We start from the raw sequence: 20993 nt of genomic DNA, 5'->3' as shown, positions 1-20993 counted from the left end.
AGTCCCTAATGGCATCAACAACGATAAACAGTAGTTGCGTTTGAGATTCAACAAACTGTGACCTAGTTTCTTCATACGTAAAGTGAGCCATTAGGACAAAATCATCTTAAAAGCCAAAATGCTCCAAATTCTTTACCAAGGAAGAAGAAATGAAGAGGAAACAAATGGAAGGGAGAAAATAAAATAGAAAGTGAAAATGATGTTTTCCACCATTCCTTAAAACTATCTCATCCTTTTGGTTTTCGTGAAACCTTTTTTTTCACCTTTTTTCTCTTGCCTTCCTGGCCTCTTCTCTGATCTCTTTGATGAACTCACTCTCACTGTCTTTTCTTCTAATCTTGGTGTTTCCCAGGATTCTAACTTCAGTCTTGTCTCTCAGCATACTCTCCTTGGTCATCCTTGTTTAGATAAAAACAAAACACTTTTTTGTGTGTGTGATGATTGCTAAGTAGACATCAGCCTACTTACTTCATTTGGGCCCAGGAGGTAAAGAATCCTTCATGATCTACTGCTGAATCATCCATTTTCTCTGTTTTTCAAGGGTCGTAAGAGTGAGGCTGAAAAGTTCTTCTTGAAGGCTATTGAGCTGGATCCCACCAAAGGAAACTGTTACATGCATTATGGTGAGTGGTTGATAGTTTTTTCCACGTCCCCCACATTTACTGTTAATGTTGATATGAGATTTAGGATTTGCTGGCAAAGAGCATTTTGAGAGGGCATGGACTTCATTGTTGCAGATTTCGCCCCATGCTGTAGTCTTAGCTTCTCATTCAAAGCAACCATGCTATCGAGATCTATGCATTGTAGTTTCCATTAGTAATTTCCGTAGGACTTCAGTGGGGAGAGCCATTTTTGCGGTTCTTTCTTTCAAGTCCATTTATTGATGTAAATAAGGTCTCATCAGGAAAGCATCCTGCTCCTTGCCTGATGCCTGGTATGGAACCAGAATATTAGCTCTCTTATATTTGTAAATGATAATATATTGTTCATTGACCATACAATTTTGAAGTTTTGGAGGTTTACATTTTGACTACAGAATCTTGCTTTCTGGAAAATAGAAATGTCCCCAGGCCACTAGATACCTGAGATTGGGGTCAAGGATAAACCATAAATGGTGTAAAAGATGTATTTCTCATTCGGTTTAGCCTTGGCCTTAATCAGTCCAGAATGAACTTATATAACAACTCTGTGTCACATTCCACTCTATCATTAGTAGTGAGTCATGGTGTTAAGTGACGTGAAGTATATAGCTGGTTTGGTGTTGGGTAAGATGTACTTATTTCTACCAGATCTGTAGTTGGCATGGCTTTCAAGGAACCAAAAAGCATTTAATTTTCCTGATCCTCTGGGGGGAAAAAATGATGTTTTTTTTTTTTTTTAAAGATTTTTATTTATTTATTTATTTATTTGAGACAGAGAGAATGAGAGAGAGAGCACATGAGAGGGGGGAGGGTCAGAGGCAGAAGCAGGCTCCCTGCCGAGCAGGGAGCCCAATGCGGGACTCGATCCAGGGACTCCAGGATCATGACCTGAGCCTAAGGCAGTCGCTTAACCAACTGAGCCACCCAGGCGCCCGAAAAATGATGTTTTGACCACTCTTGGCTTTGATGTGTTATTATCACATAGTAAACTGAAAGATGGATGGTGGTTAAATCTTGAAGAAATAAAACTAATATCCTTCTTTTTTTAATTTAATTTTATTTTTTTAATTTTTTAAAATTATTATGTCATGTTAATCACCATACATTACATCATTAGTTTTTATGTAGTGTTCCATGATTCATTGTTTGCGTATAACCACCCAGTGCTCCATGCAGAATGTGCCCTCTTTAATACCCATCACCAGGCTAACCCATCCCCCCACTCCCCTCCCCTCTAGAACCCTCAGTTTGTTTTTCAGACTCCACTAATATCCTTCTTAAAGTTAAGTCTTTCTTACATTTTACAACTGGTAAAACAAAATTCAGTGACAGGCTGTGAATGTGAAAAAATGGAAAAAGTAAAATGGAGGATATACTTTATCAACCACAAGTCCATTTGTTTGTTTACATTTTGCATAAATGTTTATAAATCTCAGGTCTTGATGCTTTATCTTTCCAGCATAATGCAGCCTATAATTTCACACTGGCTATTGCATAAGTAGTCCGGATTTTTTTCACAAATGCAGTGTTATTGCCTGTTAAGTTGGCAGTCAACTAATTTAAGTTTGCTGCAGAATTTATTTTATTTTTACAGGATTTCTCATATGAAGTATTTTAAATTAGATTTTCTCATGCATACTATTTTGGGCACCCCTACTGTGCATTAAAGTAGGTCCATGATTATTTTCCCTGAGTGCTAAAGAACCTCTTCTTCTTATTGCATCTTTTGAAGTAGAATTTTTGTTTCCCTGTTTGCCTTCTACATTTCCTTTACCTCAAACTAATTTTACTTAATACATCTTCTAATCTTGTTCCCATAATTTTATTATATGCCTTATGTTTTTTGCAGTCGATTCCTTTACATTTCATTGTTGCTTCATTTGCATTGCGATGGGAAAAAAAGCACTGTTGTGTTCATTTTAAGAGTTTGTCTCATTATTCTGCCTTGTCTGTCTTTACCCACTTCTATTGTTTTATTATTTTTTTATATGACATCCTCCTCCCAATTTTTTTTTCCAGTGTTGGTGGTAGAGAGAAATTTTGGGGTTTAGTTTTAACAGAAAGTGCAACAAATCCTTTATTGTATAGGTTATTTGATAATAGTGGTAATATACATTCTGTAACTGTATGTGTAAAAACAGATTCTTCTTAGCACTCCTGGATTATTTTAAAGTTTTTAGCACACAGACATTATTAAAAGTACATGTATTTTCAATGGGAGGAATGACTACATAATTCCCTATAATTTTATGAAATAGTTTCAATACTTTTTCTCACTCTGGAATGGAAAATAAAAAAGATTCAAGATGAAGCATCAAGAAGTAGTAGGTAAGACAAAATAATCTACAAATGGACAGGAAGCCCATGACTGAGTGCTTGATATTCCTGTCTGACTGTGCTCATGTTATAAAAAATGTACCTTTAATTTGGGGGAAATCTACTTCCAGTGACTGAATTTTAGAACTGGAAAGCTCTTTTAAATGGTCTTGCATCTGCCTGATATAATCCTGTTTGTACTTACAAACAAATAAGTACAAGTACAAATAAGTTGACTGAAGCCTAGAGAAATGAAATTGGCTTGTCCAAGTTAGCTCTGTCAAATAAATAAATAAAATCTTTAAAAAAAAAAAAGAGGTAACTAACCTTTGGGTCCCTTGAGAACTGCCATTGACTTTTCTTCTCTAATGTATGTTCCATCTCTCCCACAACATGGGGAGATACCCAAGCAGATATGCAGGTAGGTAAGTAGGTAGATACTTTTGATTAGTACGTGCTTCTATGCAGTTTTAGAATGTCAAATGCATATAATCATAACTCAGCTTAAAAAAGTTTAGGGAAGGATTTTTATTTCATTTTAATGTGTATACAATGTGTCTGATGGTGCAAGGTACTGTTCTGTCTTCAGAAAGTGAGTAGGGCTATGTATGAAATAAATAGGGTGATGTCATTTTAAAAAGGTGATGTGGTGGGAAGTGGGGTGCTTCTTGACAGCAAGTAGCAAGGAGAACATTTGTGAAGAGGTGATATTTGAAATCTGTAAGTGTGAACCAGCTATTTGAAGAGTCAGGTAAGAGCATTTCAGATAGAAAAGACGAAGTTCAGAGGCCGAAGGCAAGAGCAAGCTTGTGTTCACAGCAGAGAAGGAAGGTAAATGTGACTGGATTATATTGAACCAGATGGGAAAGTGGGAGGAGATGAGACTGGAGAGAAAGCAGAACAGAGCCCCTGGGGTTTTATCGACCAAGCTAAGGAGTTTGCATTTTCTTCCTAGGGCAAAGGAAGGGACCGTGTGGAGAAGACAGGATTAGGGAAAGGTCTAGGGGAACTCTTGCTATGTTTTAATCAAGAGAAGATAGTTTAGATTTAGTTGTGGGAATGTAAATTTTTATATTGAAAGTATACACTTACCTTCTTTAGAAAATTCTAAGATAAGTGAGAATGGAGAGACCCTGATTTCCATTTTTGCACCATCAATATCTAGCATATTGTCCTACTCATGGTAATGTGCAATAAATGTTGGTTGAACTCAGTTAGAGATGTTCTCCATTTTAGAATTGAATGTAGGTTCCAAAACAGACCAAAAGGTTGTTCCATTAGCATTTTTGTTACTTATTGTCCAAGAAGATATATAATATGATTCCTATCAGCTCTCCATCATCTTACTAGTTATGGATATTCTTAGGATATTTATACCCACAATTGAATGAGTAATAATACTTCCTCAGCTTAAAAACAAATGTTTAAATAAAATATACATGTTGTTTTGTGTCTTTTTTTTCCCCAATACTTTTGCAAGTGCCCATGAAAATGCCAGCGTGGGTGAGTTTTGTTCTATTGGAAATTCACTCTCCTGGGTGTTGATGTGCTTTTGATTTGCTTGTTAATAATACACAAGACTTCGAAAATACCATCCATTTGGGACTACACAGAGGGAATTATAGAATTTATATTGACTGCAATGACTATTAGAAGGCAGTGTTTAAAAGCACTCTCAGTTGGGACGTCTGGGTGGCTCAGTCGGTTAAGCATCTGCCTTCAGCTCAGGTCATGATCCCAGGGTCCTGGGATCGAGTCCTGCATAGGGCTCCCAGCTCAGCAGCGAGACTGCTTCTCCCTCTGCTGCTCCCCCTGCTTGTATGCTCGCTCGCACAAGCTTTCTCTCTCTCTCTGACAAATAAATAAATAAAATCTTTAAAAAAAAAAGTACTCTCAGTTACTTGTATTTTTAATCCACTAGTTCTGTTTTTTTTTTTTTTTTTTTTTTTTTTTTTTTTTTTTTTGAGGAAGGGATGCGTGCAAGATTGTCTTTTTTCTTCAGGTTGGCTTGCAACAAAGAAAGCTAAATAGAACTGGTTCAGTAAATTTGTTAAATGTAGGGCTTTCTGGTACCTATAATCTCTGGGATTAAAATTCCTTATCTGTAAACTGTGAAAGAGTTGATATGGACTTTCAAAATGTTTTTGTATATTAAGATTTCATGTTGTTGCTAATATATACTCAGTTTCTCACTGATCTTGCATCAAAAATTTTAAAGAATGTGTAGAAAACAGGTTTCAGACTATAGTATCAGTAATAGTATAATGTCACATTCGTATGTCATCAAGCATCCAGTGTATCTCATGTCCGTATGAAACAAACCATGTGAAGTCTTTATGGAATTTAGTTTATAAATGTTGAAGATGAGAATTTGGTGGCTTGATGTGTCATGTGGGCCTGTAATTCAAGGGATTCTCCATGGTTTTCCCAATGGCTCCAGTGGAAAGCTTCTGCCAAAAGAATAAAAGTCAAGACAGGAAGTCTCTCTCTCTCTCTCTCTTTTTTTTTTTTTTTTAAGAATTAGTAGGAAAACCTTTTTTTTTAAAGATTTTATTTATTTATTTGACAGAGAGAGAGAGCGAGCGAGAGCAGGAGCACAAGCAGGGGGAGTGGGAAAGGGAGAAGCAGACTTCCCGTGGAGCAGGGAGCCCAATGCGGGGCTCAATCCCAGGATCCTGGGATCATGACCTGAGCCGAAGGCAGACGCTTAACAACTGAGCCACCCAGGCGCCCCAGTAGGAAAACCATTTTGTCAGAGTATATTACAATTTTTTCTTTATGTACATAGTAGTAAATTTTATGTAGATTGAAACAACTTAAGTCAATATGCATTTGTTATGAGACACGTACTATGTATAAATCTGGGCGGATGGGAATTCATTAGTTATTAAGGACAAAAGCATAAAAAGTGAAAAGGAAGCAGATTGTGATAAATGCTTTTGAGAAGTATACTTTTATGTAGACCTTGGATGGTTTCTTCTTTTCCTATCAACCTCTAACTGTATGTTTTTAAGAGTTACGCCTTTAGCCTCATTTTCTTTATTACAGTTACACTCTCTGGGTGAAGTTGTTCATTCCAGGGGTTCAGCTGTATAGTGCTGAGTCCTGAACTTTGTCCAACTCAGTATTTATCAAGCTAGATGTAGGGAGACAACAGGGAACAAGACAGACTGCAGTGGAGCTTCCAAACTGGTGAGGGAGGCCCATGTTGTAAAAGTGATCATTTAATTTTAATTACAATTGATTTTATAAAGGAGTATAATGAAGGGGCCTTGATTTGGGGGGCTGAGGTGCAGGAGAACTATGCCTGATGATCTTACACATAAATTATATTTGAGTGAATAGTAGGAGTTTACCAGAAAAAATTATAGATACGAGGGGATACATTGGAGAACAATAAAGCAGAGAAAGTGCTTGATGCAGAAGGTACACATATGTCTGGAGGATCGTTCAAGGGCAGAACTAGGACCATAGCTAGAAACTCTGAGAAGATACATTCTGGTTCCATAGGAGGAACATAACAATTTATGAGAACTGCCAGCTTATGAAATGAATGCCCATTGAAGATTTTTCAACTGTGGGTTTATAAGGATGCTTGAAAGAATTCAAGCACTGGAAATGGAAGAGGACTGATCCAGACAATCATGAAATCATTTCTAATGTAAAGGAGCAGTCATTTTGTACTTCTTCCTCTTGAACCCACAGAGAACTGTAGAATTTTTAAAATTGTAATTACCTGGATTATTATTTGGCTCTACTTACCAATTTTAGAAATCTGAAAATGTGTTACTACATTTATCCTGATCTTTCTCGATCATTATGTAACTCCTGTGAAGTAGGAATAGATCTCAACTCCATTTGACTGAAATAATGGAAGTTCAGAATTTCCAGGTGATTCTTTGGATCAGAAATTTTCAACATACATAGTAGGAAAAGAACTTGAAAAGTCTAGCTCCTTCAGCTTCTAAGTCCAGGACTTCCTAGTATTAATATTATAGTCTGCTTGTCTGCAGGATGCTCTTAAATTTCATTTTAAAAAGTAGGTCTTGGGGTGCCTGGATGGCATAGTTGGTTAAGCATCCAACTCTTGGTTTCAGCTCAGGTCCTGATCTCAGGGCCGTGAGATCAAGCCCTGCATCAGGCCCCACACTCAGCAGAGTCTGCTTGAGATTCTTTCTCCCTTTCCCTCTGCCCCTCCCGCTCATGCTCTCTCTCTCAAATAAATAGTAAAATAACTCTTGAAAAAAAAAAAAGTAGGTCCGGGAGGAAATTGTTAAAATGTTATATTCGATATTTCGTCAGTGAACACTGAAAGGGGAAGTTAAAAATATGTGATAGGTCGAATTGGTAAGAGGTCTGTAGTTATTTTTTTATTATCATAATTAAAGCTAGTCAGAAGATGGCAATGATCTGGGGTTGATTGTGTTGTAACATTTTATTTTAATCACTTCATGAACTCCAAGAGTAATTTAAAAAATTAAATAATGAACTAAATAATGGTATTTCCTTGATTTAAAATGAAAATACATTTTTGGTTTTTGGCTTTTGTAAAATTTCATTGAGATGTTTAATGCTTCAGACCAAAATATTTTATTAAAATATCAGTATTTGTGTCCCTTTATTGCTCCAAAGACAGCACAGTTGACAGATGTATAATTAGAACATGATATTTCTTTTCTTTTTTTTTCTTAAGATTTTATTTATTTATTTGACAGAGAGAGACACAGCGAGAGAGGAAACACAAGCAGGGGGAGTGGGAGAGGGAGAAGCAGGCTTCCTGCCGAGCAGGGAGCCCGATGCGGGACTCGATCCCAGGACCCTGGGATCATGACCTGAGCCGAAGGCAGCCGCTTAACCGACTGAGCCACCCGGGCACCCCGAGAACATGATATTTCTAAATGTCATTCCAAACTATTTCATTTCTTACCTATGATTTTTTATTTTTAAATTTGCTGTTATTACAATGTGTCTAATAGGTTAATATTTAATCTTTTTAATCTTCACACCTGTGTGTATTTTATGTGAGATATTTTTGCAAGCCTTTTAGAATTAAAACTTTATCGTGACTAGAAAGGGAAAACCAGGAAAGGGATTCTTTAAGCTTATAAGCAAGGAATAAAGGAAAAATTAAAGGATTAATGTATTTCCAAACGAAATACAGTTAAAAGACAAACAGTTAAGTGATAGGAAATAATTTCCATTAAATCACAAGATAAAACATGTCTACTTAAGACATGAGAAGTTGTAAAACTACAAGGAAAACAGAATATAAAGACCAAGGGATATGAACAAATAATTCCCCAAAGAGGAAGTATAACAGATTTTAAAAGATAGGTAGATATAGAATTTCATTAGAAATAAAGAAATTCACTTTCAAATAAAAATATATGCCCTTAAGTTACTCTAGCATTTATTCTCAATAATTCTCATTAAAATATATGTTAAGAAAATATTTTTTCTATGTTTAAGATTATCAACAAAAGGTAGTAATTGGAGCACAGACGTGCTATTTGTTAGAGTCAAAAATGGAAAAGCATCTAAATGCTTGAAAAAGGGAAATGATTAAATAATTTAGTGTTATTTCCATTTGATGAAAGATTTAACATCCTAATAACAGAGACAATTGCCTATGTTATTATACAGGAAGAATGATTAAATTTTACAAAATAACTACATCATTAGAAATGCAAAGCAAGGGCGCCTTGGTGGCTCAGTCAGTTAAGCGTCCAACTCGTGATTTGGGTTCAGGTCATGATCTCAGGGTTGTGAGATTAAGCCCCATGTCAGGCTCTGTTCTGGGCGTGGACCTGCTTGGGATTCTCTCTCTCCCTCTGCCCCTCCCCACTCCATGCACACACTGTCTCGAGAGGGGGAAAAAAGAAAACCAAACAAGCTATGTTAATAATAGATGTTTTAGCTTTTTGGACTCTTGCAGCCTTTTTGGGGGGGGAGGGATGGGCAACAGGCTTAATTTCTATTTTATATTTTCCTTAATGAGTACATTAGGAAGGAATATATACTTGATAAAATGTGAAAGAATAATTGTCTTAAAATATTTTCAGATAGTTTGTAGAAAAGATATCAGGAAAATTATAGTAAACAAGTAATTATCCAAAAATTATTTAACTGAACTCAACATGTAAAATTTAAGATGTAAAAATTAGAAAGGGATAAAAAGAGAAAGGCATCTTGCCTGTATTCTCTATTAAATACCATATTTCCATGATGAATTCATCAAATATAACAATAACACAAGCATTTACTTAGGACTTTTGTGTCCTGAGAAATTCTCATGGAATTTTCATTTAAATCCCCACAAAAGCCAAGTGAGGAGGTTACCTGACTGTCTCTATTTTACAGATGAGGAAAGCGAAGTCATCAAGCTGTAAGGTAAATTCCGCAAGGTTTCAGGGCCAGTTAATAGGAGAGGCAGCATTTGAACCAAGGCACTCCGGACTCTTACACTGTACCATCTCTTAATTAGTATAAGAGATTAATATAGATATTTTCCATCCATATTTACTCTATTGGTAGGTTTATTGATATATAAAATATGTATCAAATACACTGAAAGTTGGGAATCACTCCCCCCTCCCCTTTTTTTATTACCATCACCTTAGGTGTTAGGATTTCAACATATGGATTTGGGGAGGGCACGAACATTCAGACCATAGCACCTACCATATTTTATCATAACTCTTAAAAAAATACTATTAATACTATTATTATAAAATACACGATGATTATGTTTCACAATATTAGGTGATTAAATCAATTGAAGTAATATGGTATGACCTGACTGCAGTGTTTTTAGAATTTACATGAAGAAAAGTGTTTGGTGTCATGCTGGGCACGTCTGTGCTCATTAATGATAGTGCTATTATTGAAGCTCAGTGTTCAACAGTTATGTCTCTGCACCAATACTGGGTATTTTTGTGTATCTTTTGTTGTTTCAGTAACCCAACACTGTGCAGAAATAATACTGTCCCTATTTTACAGACAAGGTATCAGGAGTGTACGTGACAATATTGAAGGCCCAGCAAGTTGGCAGAGGAAGGATTTGAACCTCCTTGGACTCTTAAGCCTGTGACATGTTTATGGTGCTTTTTGCCTTGTGCTTATGGTTTGCCTTGTGCTTTTAAAGGTATACTCTTACCGAATGTAAGCCTGGTGGGTCCCCAATGGTGGCAAAGCCCCAGAATGCTGAGGTTTTGGAGGACTGCTGGTGGAGAAACCCATGGAGCTCTCAAAATCATGTACTTAGAAGCGTCAGGAAGGAAGGGCAGCTTGAGGTCATCAAGACGCAAGACGCGGAGAGAGCCTGAAAGGTACAGAGGCAGAGAAGGAGCTCATGTAAAGAGGAGTGAAAAGAAAAATGAGAAGATAGAGCACCAGACCTCACCCCACCCAGTGTACTGACATTTTCTCATTTACTCTTTCCGATAACACAGCCAGGTTATCCCCGTTTGCAAAGTGAAGAAACCGTGGCTCCAGTGACCCTTGCTCTGGAGATTCCTACACTGCATGCAGTGCCCCCCACGAAGAAAACGGCCCATCAGTATTTTTGCAATAAAAGAATGACTAGAGAAGCATTTACTGACCTTTAGTTAGTTTTACCCTTTCCTTTTCTCATCTCTGCTTCCAGTTTTTGCATGGGAATAGAGTCCACTTTGTTTTAAACGTGTAACTACATGATGCAGTTAAGTACTGTCTTAGTTCATTTGGGCTGCTGCAGCAACATAACATATATGGGTGGTTTAGGAACAACAGAAATTTACTTCTTACAGTTCTGGAGGCTGCAAGCCCAAGATCATGGTGCGGGCAGATTGAGCGTCTGGTGAGGCCTACTTCCCCATTGATGGTCTTCTCACTGCTCCCTCACATGGTGGCAGGGGCAAGGTAGCTCTCAGGGCTCCTTTTATCAGGACACTAATCCTATTCATGAAGGCCCCTGATTTCAAAACATGAACTGGGGGTGGGGGAGGGGGAGAAGCACAAACATTCAGACTATAGCAACAATTTACATATACACGTTCTTTTGAATCTGTCTTTGTATGGGACACCAGAAGTCACAAAGACAAGATGGTAAGAATTGAGTTAAACTTCAGATTAGGGAGTAGGAGTGCAGTGGATTTTGGAACGCAGCCCCTCTGTTGATTACTCCTTGAGCATGGTCTACCTTTTGCTAGCCTCTTGTTCCTCAGTTTCTTTATCTGGAGATGATTGCAACTGCTTCAGGTTGTGAGGATTCGTTTACAATTTTATAAAATAACTAGCATGTCATATATGCTCAGTAACTTGTAACAATGGTCATTTATTATTTTTAAAGTATAATAGAACCCATAATAATATCTTAGAGAATGAACGAATCATATAGAAAAATTTTTCAATAAGGTATATGAAAAAGAGAAATTAGGGGAAGAGGAGACAATAAAAATCTAGATATTAAGAAAAAGGAATCGGTATCCATCAACATGCAGACAGAAAGAGAACGGAAAAAGAATAATTGCTTGCAAGAAGAATGAATATTGTAAGTAACAAGTAATTGGGAACAGAGAGAGAGAGGGAGAGAGAGAGGGAAAGCAAGGAAGGCAGAGAGGGAAAAAAAGAGATACTGTTTTTCCAGTCTTAGCTATTTGGATTTAGCAATTGAGTGCACTTTGAGATTCTTGTTTATGTTCTGCCTTCCACTTAATTGAAAACAGTTGTTCCCAAAGTTTTCTACCCTGTCATTAACTCTTCTGTGCCTCAGTGACACATCTGTAAATCAATACCTCAGAAGAGCCCATTGAGATGGTGTTAGAGGGCAAGGAGAAGACTCAGAGCTCTTCTAAGGAAGAGGAAGAGGATGTGAGCATTTAGCCACATCCTCTCTGCATTCTCATTATCACCCCAAGTTAGTCCCAGAGGCACACTCCCTTGAAGAATGACACTACTCATCTCTATCTTTGATTAGGTCCTATCCTCAACCGGTTATGTCTTCCCCTTCATCTTTAGGTGGTAAAACTCCTCAGATTGTTTGAAACCTAGCATGGACTTGTTTTCTTTATTCAGTGCACTTGATCTCTATTAAATCTCTATATTACTTACAACTATAATGGGTTGTGCTGTTCCTCCCTCCCTGCCCCTCCCCCTACTCTTTCTTTCCCTAATGTCTTCTCTTTACTTCCTCTCCAGTCCCCCTCTTGTCCTCCTTGCCTCCCTCTACTTCCCTCTCCATGTGACAGTCTTCATAACTCTCTCAGTGGTTTTCTGGCATCTCCTAACCCTTTTGGAAAGAGTCAGGGGAGAAATAAATGCAATAAAGCATCCCTAGCCTTCCTGACCTCCTTTCTGCTTGAGCACAGAGCCCTGGCCTGCTGCTGTTCCTCTAATCTCCTTTGCGGTAGGCATCTTCCTTGCCACATGCCCGATTCAGGGCAAATTTTTGGTCTCATGTCCACAGAGGGACAGATCTGGGTCCTCCCAACCTCAAAGTGAGCAGTCTGGATTGCTCTCCTGGGCATCCTTTTCTTGTTCATTTGGCCCACCTGTTTTCTTGGCCAGTAACTACCGCACATTTGTCACATTGGGTTTGTCTCAATAAACCAAAGCTGTTATTCAATCAAGCTGCCAAGAGCACAAAAACACAAAGCAACAAAAATAATAGAAGGGAAGGGAAGAGAGATTGGTTGTATGTATTTTTTTTAAAGATTTATTTATTTATTTGAGAGAGAGAGAGAGAGAAAGCACGCATGAGAGCAGGGGGAGGGACAGAGGGAGAAGGAGAGAGATAATCTCATGCAGAGCCTGACTAGGGCTCAATCTCATGACCCTGAGATCATGACCTGAGCTGAAATCAAGAGTCAAATGCTTAACTGTTTAACCGACTGAGCCACTCAGGTGCCGTGAGAGAGATTGGTTTTAACGAGTAAGAGCAGGGGCGCCTGGCAGGCTCAGTTGGTAGAGCATGTGACTCTTGATCTCAAGGTCATGAGTTCACATCTCATGATGGGTGTAGAGATTACTTTAAAAAAGAAAAAAAACGAAGGTGCACCTGGGTGGCTCAGTTGGTTAAGCATCTGCCTTCAGCTCAGGTTATAATCCCAGAGTCCTGGGATCAAGCCCCCTCATCGGGCTCCCTGCTCAACATGGAGCCTCCCTTGTGCACTCTCTTGCTCGCTCTCTCCCTCTCTCTCTCTCTATTTCAAATAAATAAATAAAATCTTAAAAAGGGGGTGCCTGGGTGGCTCAGTCGTTAAGCGTCTGCCTTCGGCTCAGGTCATGATCCCAGGGTCCTGGGATCGAGCCCCGCATCGGTCTCCCTGCTCTGCGGGAGGCCTGCTTCTCCCTCTCCCACTCCCCCTGCTTGTGTTCCTGCTCTCGCTGTGTCTCTCTCTGTCAAATAAATAAATAAAATCTTTAAAAAAAAAAAATCTTAAAAAGGAGTAAGAACATACCTAAAAATGCAAGGGATTCCCAGAAAGACATTCAGCAAGCCTCCCTTCAGAGAAGCAAAAGAGATGATTCCCCTCCATATTTTTAATCCTCCCAGGCCTAATTAGCATACATTAACAACCTCTGTTTAGCAGCATCTCCTTTAGACAGGTAGTCGAAATCCTGAGCATTGCATTATCCCCCACTCTGTCTCATCAGGAGTATATTACTCATCTTCCTTAGTAGAAACACTCCAAAAAGGGCTTGCTTCAGTTCTGCCTTACCTACCTGTCTTGTTAACATTAGATGTCACCAAAATCAGCCCAAATATTTCCACCATCTTCCAGGCTTTTTTCCCTGCTCCAATCATCTGAATCTTTGAAAAAGTTTAGACAAGTGCTTCTGGCTATTCTTTTTCATGACCTGGCTGCTGATTTTATGAGCAGAGCCACTTTGTGAAAATTCAAGTGGTACCCTTACTTGTGCCCTTTACTCTATGTATATTCAATTTTAATTATAAGTTGAACAAAACCAAATATTTACCTCCATCCAGATATGATGCACTTAGCCTGTGAGACCTTGCGTCTCCTCAAACTTATATCCGTTTTGTGGTTAAACTCTCTCCATAATCTCCTCTTTCCTCTACTAAGTTCAAACTGTTTCAAGGATAAGTGTTGCACTCATCTTCCCCGTCCTCCACTGCAAGTATCACTACATCTTACGTGTATTTGGCACAATATACATTTCTTGGGTTGGATATATTAATCTATAGTTTCTTCTTTTTCCCAGACTATTGAATTTATTCCAAAGTACAATGGGATATAATAGATTTTAGCCAAATTGCACAGTTTGGACTGTTCTGGAATTAAGGTATCTTTGAAGGCATGATTGATGACTGGATTATTTGTCATATTCCAAGGGAAATTCAGAGATCTAAAACCAGGGCTGCCATGTTGCCTATATTCCAGAGGCACTGTTCATAGAGACCTCACGGTGAGTGGCAACCTTGGAAATTTTGCAATACTCAGCATGTTGTGGCCATTTACTGCAGCCCTGCCTAAAATCACTCTAAGGTGAGAGGATATGAATAGGAAAGTGCCTGGTGACGACCTGTGCTGGCTAGATTCTAGCTTGCTCCTGCAGATGAAGGAAGTGCTTCTGCACATGGGGATATAGGCAATTCAGTCCTATTACTGGATGTGTAGTTATTAAATCCCCACAGTGTGCCAAGAAGTAAGAGAGTGAGCCACTGTGGTATCCGGAGGAAGAGCACTCCCGGTGGAGGGAATGGCAAATAAACACTGAAGCGGGAGTCTTTGTTTCTCCAGTGTGTTAGACAGCAGTGAGAGGCATTGAATAAGTGACCAAGAGGGAGAGTAGTAGGAGACAAACGAGATGAGGTCAGAGAATAGGGTAAGAGGTTGGGGGAGGAACTCCCTGCTGACTCTGTCAGGCTGTGTAGTCCAGTATAAGGACATTCACTTTCCCTAAGTCAGCTGTAGAATGATGGGCACTGACTCCCACTATTAATAAGGATCATTCTGACTGCTATGTTGAGAATTCTCTGTAGGGTCAAGGGCAGAAGTATGGAGACTGGTTAAGAGGTTATTGCTGCAATCCAGAGTGACGTGATGGCGTGAGACAAGGTAGTGGTAGGAGTCAGACAATTCTAGATCTATTTAGATGGTCTGATGTCTTCTGCCAAGGGGAACTATTTTAGTGCAAATATTAAGTTCTAGCTGTTATTTTATAAATAAGATTTTCATTTGTCTTTGAACATTTTTTAAAGCTATCTATGAGTGATTTTTCCCAAAGAGAATCGTATCATCATGATACCTATTACAGATTGTTTTAGCTCCTTGATTTAATTTCATTGATCAGAATAGTGAATTTTTCATATATTTTAGTAAGAAATGCCAATGCCAACTAATCTGGGGAGTTTATGTGCAAAACTTTTACAAAGCAGTATTTGAGCCTAGGTTTAAGGCCAGCTTACACTGTTACGGATTTCTTTCTTTCAGGCAGTTTTTTAAAGCCAGGAATTAATGAAGGATTGATCTTCGCCAGCTTGTCATATTGAAATATTGGTTAAAATCCACCAAATATTTTAAACAGTTCATTTAGAGAATTGTCCCGAGAAGAAATGGTATAACTGTAATACAAAAGCTCCTGAGTCTAGAACTGTCAACTGGTTTTTCCCTCTTCCTTTTTTAGCCTATGGGGAGACTTAACACTCTTTGAATCTGGACCTCTAGAGAATGCTTTCCCTTTAAATATCCTTTTCTGTGTTTCTCCACTCACATTCCTTTTTTTTTCTTTGTAATTTCTCATCTTGTTTTTGCCTTTGTTCTCCCTTTGATGGAAGACAAGTAAGATGATGATAATTAACTTGGGTAAGACAAATTATAAACCAAACAATGATAAAGTGTGGTAGCACAATATATACATGAAAACAAAATATATTTTACTTAAGATTTTCCTGGTTTCTTTATTTGAAATTCTGCTCAATTATCAAACAAAGAATGCGTTTGTTTCCTATATGTGAGAGAGAAGTGATTTCTCATAACTGTTCTACATATGAAAGATAAAATTCTTAAATATCCTTATTTTAAGAGTTTGAGAGAGTAAACTTTCTTTATTGCATGTATCTTATTCATACAGATATATCTTCCTATCTGCATGAGTATGTGTAACCCGGTCATTATTCTTTGTAATATAGGGAAGGGCATGTCACATGCTGTTTATTGACCAGAAGAGCTTAATCTAACTGGTGGCTAATCCCAGACAGGGCATCCAGAGTATAGTACAAAACAATTATTTTGTTCCCATCAGACACTGGTTCTCAAACTATGGACAATGGAGTAGCAGCATCAGTAGGAACTTGTTAAAAATGCAAATCATGTTCATTCCTTACAATGGGCAAAAAAACAGTCTCTTCAACAAATGGTGTTGGGGAAACTGGACAGCAACATGCAAAAGCACGAAACTAGACAGCTTTCTTTCACCATACACAAAAATAAACTCAAAATGATAGAGATCTAAATGTGAGACCTGAAACCATAAAAATTCTAGAAAAGAGCACAGGCAGTAATTTCTGACACCGGCCGTAGCGACACTTTCCTAGATACGTCTCCTGAGGCAAGAGAAATAACAGCAAAAATAAACTATTGGGACTACATCAAATATAAAAAGTTTCTGCACAGCAAAGGAAATAACCCAAAATACTAAAAGGCAACCTACTGAATGGGAGAAGATATTTGCAAATGACATATCTGATGAAGGGTTAGTATCCAAATCATATAAAGAGCTGATACAGCTCAACAGTGAAAAAACAAGAAATCTGATTAAGAAATGGGCAGAAGACATAAGTAGACATTTCTCCAAAGAAGACATCCAGATGGCCAGCAGACAAATGAAAAGATGTTCAACATCACTTATCATCAGGGAAATGCAAATCAAAACTATAATGAGATATCACCTCACACCTGTCAGAATGGCTAAAATCAATAACCCAAGAAACAACAGGTGTTGGCGAGAATGTGGACAAAATGGAACCCTCCTCCACTGCTGGTGGGAATGCAAACTGATGCAGCCACTGTTGTAAACAGTATGGAGTTTCCTCAAAAAGTTCAAAATGGAACTACCATATGATACAGTAATCACATGAGTTGGTATTTCCCCAAAGAATATGAGAACAGTGATTCAAAAGGAAGGATATGCTCCTGTGTTTATTGCAGCATTATTTACAATAGCCAAACTATGGAAGCAGCCCAAGTATCCATTGATAGATGAATGGATAAAGAAGAATATAAATATAAATAGAATATTAATCAGCCATAAAAAAGAATGAAATCTTGCCATTTGCCACAACATGGTTAGAGCTAGAGAGAATAATTCAAAATTAGTCAGAGAAGGACAAATACCATATATGATTTCATTCACATGTGGAATTTAAGAAACAAAACAAACAAGCAAAGGAAAAAGACAAACCAAGAAACAGACTCTCAACTACAGAGAACAAACTGTTGGTTACTGGAAAGGGGTGGTTTCATAGGGGGAGGGGTGAAATAGGTGATGGGGATTGAGGAGTACACTTATCTTGAAGAGGAAAAAAAAAACAACCATGGGCTCTACCCCAAACCCACTGAATCTGAAACTCTGGGGATGATGGGGCCTAGCTGTCTGTTCTATTGGACCTTCCAGGTGACTCTGATGTGCCCTAAGGCTATGAGCCACTGAAAAATGTAACCTTTCGCACCTTGCAGAATCTACCACTGTAGATGGGCTCCTTGAAGTGCCTGCTTTCCTTTCCACTCCCCATACTGCCCTGGCTCCTCCTTGTAGTTTCCTCTCACCATCAAAGCCCAAGTAGCTGCTCCAACCCCACTGAGCCTCAGCATTTGGCTCAGTCTTGGTGGGCTTTCCATAGATGTGTATATTCTTCGGTAAAGAGCACCTGTGTCTCTCTTGTTAATATTGATCACTTTCAGCCAACAGTGATTCAAAGACATTGTATAAAATGACTCACTACCCAGTAATGATAAAGATGAGAGGATTGACACCCACATCCTGTCACATATGCTGTTAAGTGGGATAGCCATATTGAGGCAATTCTGCTTTATATCCCCTTTATTCCTGCCTCATGAATAATACCATTCCCTTTTATTCTTAAAAGTGCTCTGGTTTATATGGTAAATTATATTGCAGTGAACTAGTCATAAGCAATTCTAATACTGTTGGGGAGTGGTCAAAGAAAGATTCACCAAGAAGGAAATGTTGTAGGGCTTAAAAATAAAAGATGCCCAGTTACAATAGGTAGGCAAGACGGACTGGTGATAGGGATGGGACGAGAGAAACCTTAGAGCCTGAGAGTTCAGGATAAATAAGGATAAATAAGGATTTATCCTTCAGGATAAATAGGGATAAATAAGCTGTGAAACAGCTGGTTGTATTAAGGGAAGCAGAAGTGGTTCAAAGGCTCGGGTAGCAGTGTTAGGTGGGAACAATAATAGTTGAAGCTGGTGGAAGAGTGACTTAAGGTAAGGTCTTCCAGAAGAAGTAAGGGCAAATTTTGTTCCTCATTATTCCCCCAATAATATGTCAGTATTGGCTCTTTGGATCGTTATTAAGAAGAAACCTAGTGTGTCTTTGTTTCCCTATTTATGTTGGTTCTCTGTATTTGAAATGCTTATTGCTCCATTTTCCATCAATTCTGGGCTATATTTCAAACAAATAATCATTATATAACATAGCAGAATAATAATTCACTTCCAAATTTGGTTCACATTTTCAAGTCCAGTGGGAAAAAAAAAAGACACCAAACGGTCCACACTGCATAATATTTTATGCCTTTATCATAGCAGAATACTAATGCTAGAATATTGAGATATATGGCCTGTCGAGAACAGAATGGGGGGAATTATGCAAATACCTTACTAATATGTTGTGATATTGTTTTTCTGAATGTTAATATGATGAATGAATTCTGTTAAAAATGATCATATGGGGATTTTTTTCTGTTACTGTTTAGTAAAAGTTACGTGTTTTGTGTAGTTTGGGGGCCTTGCAAACTGTAAATTGCATTTTGCATGACAAAGCTGACTTAAAGCATAAAGAAGTGTTTTAAAATTATGATAAAAATTGTATATTTGATTTTATACAACTAGTTAATGGTGTTATCCTTTGTTGTTGTTGAACATTAAAGATGTGTTTGGCATCAATGAAGCTTGAAAAGCTTTGCCCTTGGGGCATTGCACGTGAACTGACCTCTTACGCCATTGAGCATCATTATCTTTTTTTTTTTTTTTTAAAGATTTTATTTATTTGACAGAGAGAGACAGCGAGAGCAGGAACACAAGCAGGGGGAGTGGGAGAGGGAGAGGCAGGCTTCCCGCTGAGCAGGGAGCCCGATGCAGGACTCGATCCCAGGACCCTGGGATCATGACTTGAGCTGAAGGCAGACGCTTAATGACTGAGCCACGCAGGCACCCGAGCATCATTATCTTCATCACTGAAGCTTCTTGTCATGGTCCTCTGTTTCCGTGTGGACAGTAAAGATATCATGTCCTTCTTTTCTCTCTTTTTTTTTTTTTTACCAGAGCTAGTGTGTCTTCTTTACCCTCTACAGTCTGGAGTAATGAATTTTACTAAATAACCTTCATTATTCAGTTAATTGTTGCATTTTCCTAACTATTAATACAGAACACAGTTCAGAGTTAATAGCTGTCTGGAAAGGAAAAGGAACCATCAATAAACTCCTACATTATCCTTTGTTTAAATATCACATAATTAATTAACATATTTATTAATGCATTTACTTAGGTAAACATTATTCTTTGAAGGCAGGTAGCAATTAATATTATGTTTTAATTTTGAGAACTTATAATAAGAGTAATTAACTGAAGAATAGGTTTAGTCTGGTATCCTTTACTAAGATCTATATGATGAGATATTAATTTTTCAGTATGCCATAGAGTGTCTAATTCTTGTTTTACTGTCTTTAAACCACATATACTTTCAGCTGAATCTCATATCAACATATTTAAAATTAGTATACACATGAGTTTCATAAGTAATGTGTGTTTCTGTTTGTAAGTGTAACTACAGTTGGCCTTTGAGCAGCATGGGGGCTAGGGGCATGATCCCCACACAGTTGAAAATCTGTGTATAATTTTTGACACCCCCAAAACTTAACTATTAATAGCCTAGTGTTGACTAGAAGCCTTACTGATTACATACACTATTAACACATGTTTTGTATGTTATATATGTTAACATACTGTATTCTTAGGATAAAGTAAGCTACAGAAAAAATGTTAAAATCATAAGGAAGGAAAACACATTTATAGTACTGTACTCAAAAAAAAAAAAAACTACATGTAAGTGGACCCATACAGTTCAAACCTGTGTTGTTTGAGGGTCAACTATATTACAAATCAGTGTTCTTAACAGTTTTCTGACCTAACAATTATGTTTGAGACCTGAGAACGGCACAGAATGTTAGGTGACAGACTAAGAAAATAATGTACAACTTTTGGTAGAAATAGCTAAGAGGTCTCTAAATCCTGGTCTTTAAACTCACTTCATTTTAACAAGTCAGCTTATCGTTACTCACCATTTCTTACCAATTGACATTTAGATACAAGCAGAGTCTGTGGCTTATTATAAATTCTTAAAATAGAAAATGTCCTCTTGTGTTTTAAGGACTGGTCCTTTTGGGTTAGAAGACAATTTGTAGTATTTATTAGATAAGCAGTAAATAATGGGCTCTTTCAAACCACTACCATCAGGGAGGATTTACCATTTACCATTTTTAAATTTGTTTTTCCCTGTGCAGCTCAGGACTTGCAAATCATTTTTATAACTTTTTTCATATTGTTAAAATCTTGAACTTTAAGCAAACGGGAAAACTAAAGCAAAAAATAATCATCAGACCACAACTCAGCAAGCCCAAAAGTTACATGAATGATTTCAGCATCTCTCTGTTATGCATTGGTTTTCATTTGAATATCCATGTCAGATAGGGCTTAACATCATTACTTTTGCTGTTAATAAATCCCAGCTCTAAAACAAACATAAAACAGCCTGTTCTTTCTGTTTGCCTAGCCTTAAAATTGGACC

The 20993-nt window shown here is 37.8% G+C and overlaps 1 protein-coding gene across 1 annotated transcript in view; it reads left to right on the top strand.

Annotated features, from left to right (window-relative positions):
- TMTC2 (transmembrane O-mannosyltransferase targeting cadherins 2) overlaps positions 1 to 20993 on the top strand; it is a 392764-nt gene that overhangs the window by 303831 nt on the left and 67940 nt on the right. The window contains exon 9 of the mRNA XM_035002054.1: positions 542 to 623. Within this exon, the coding sequence (XP_034857945.1) occupies positions 542 to 623 (82 nt within the window). The remainder of the gene's footprint in view (positions 1 to 541; positions 624 to 20993) is intronic.

This window comes from Mirounga leonina, unplaced genomic scaffold (genome assembly GCF_011800145.1).
Source record: "Mirounga leonina isolate KUSES-001 unplaced genomic scaffold, KU_Mleo_1.0 Mir_126, whole genome shotgun sequence".
In the NCBI taxonomy this organism is placed as follows: Eukaryota; Metazoa; Chordata; class Mammalia; order Carnivora; family Phocidae; genus Mirounga; species Mirounga leonina.
This window is presented reverse-complemented; position numbering and strand designations above follow the sequence as displayed.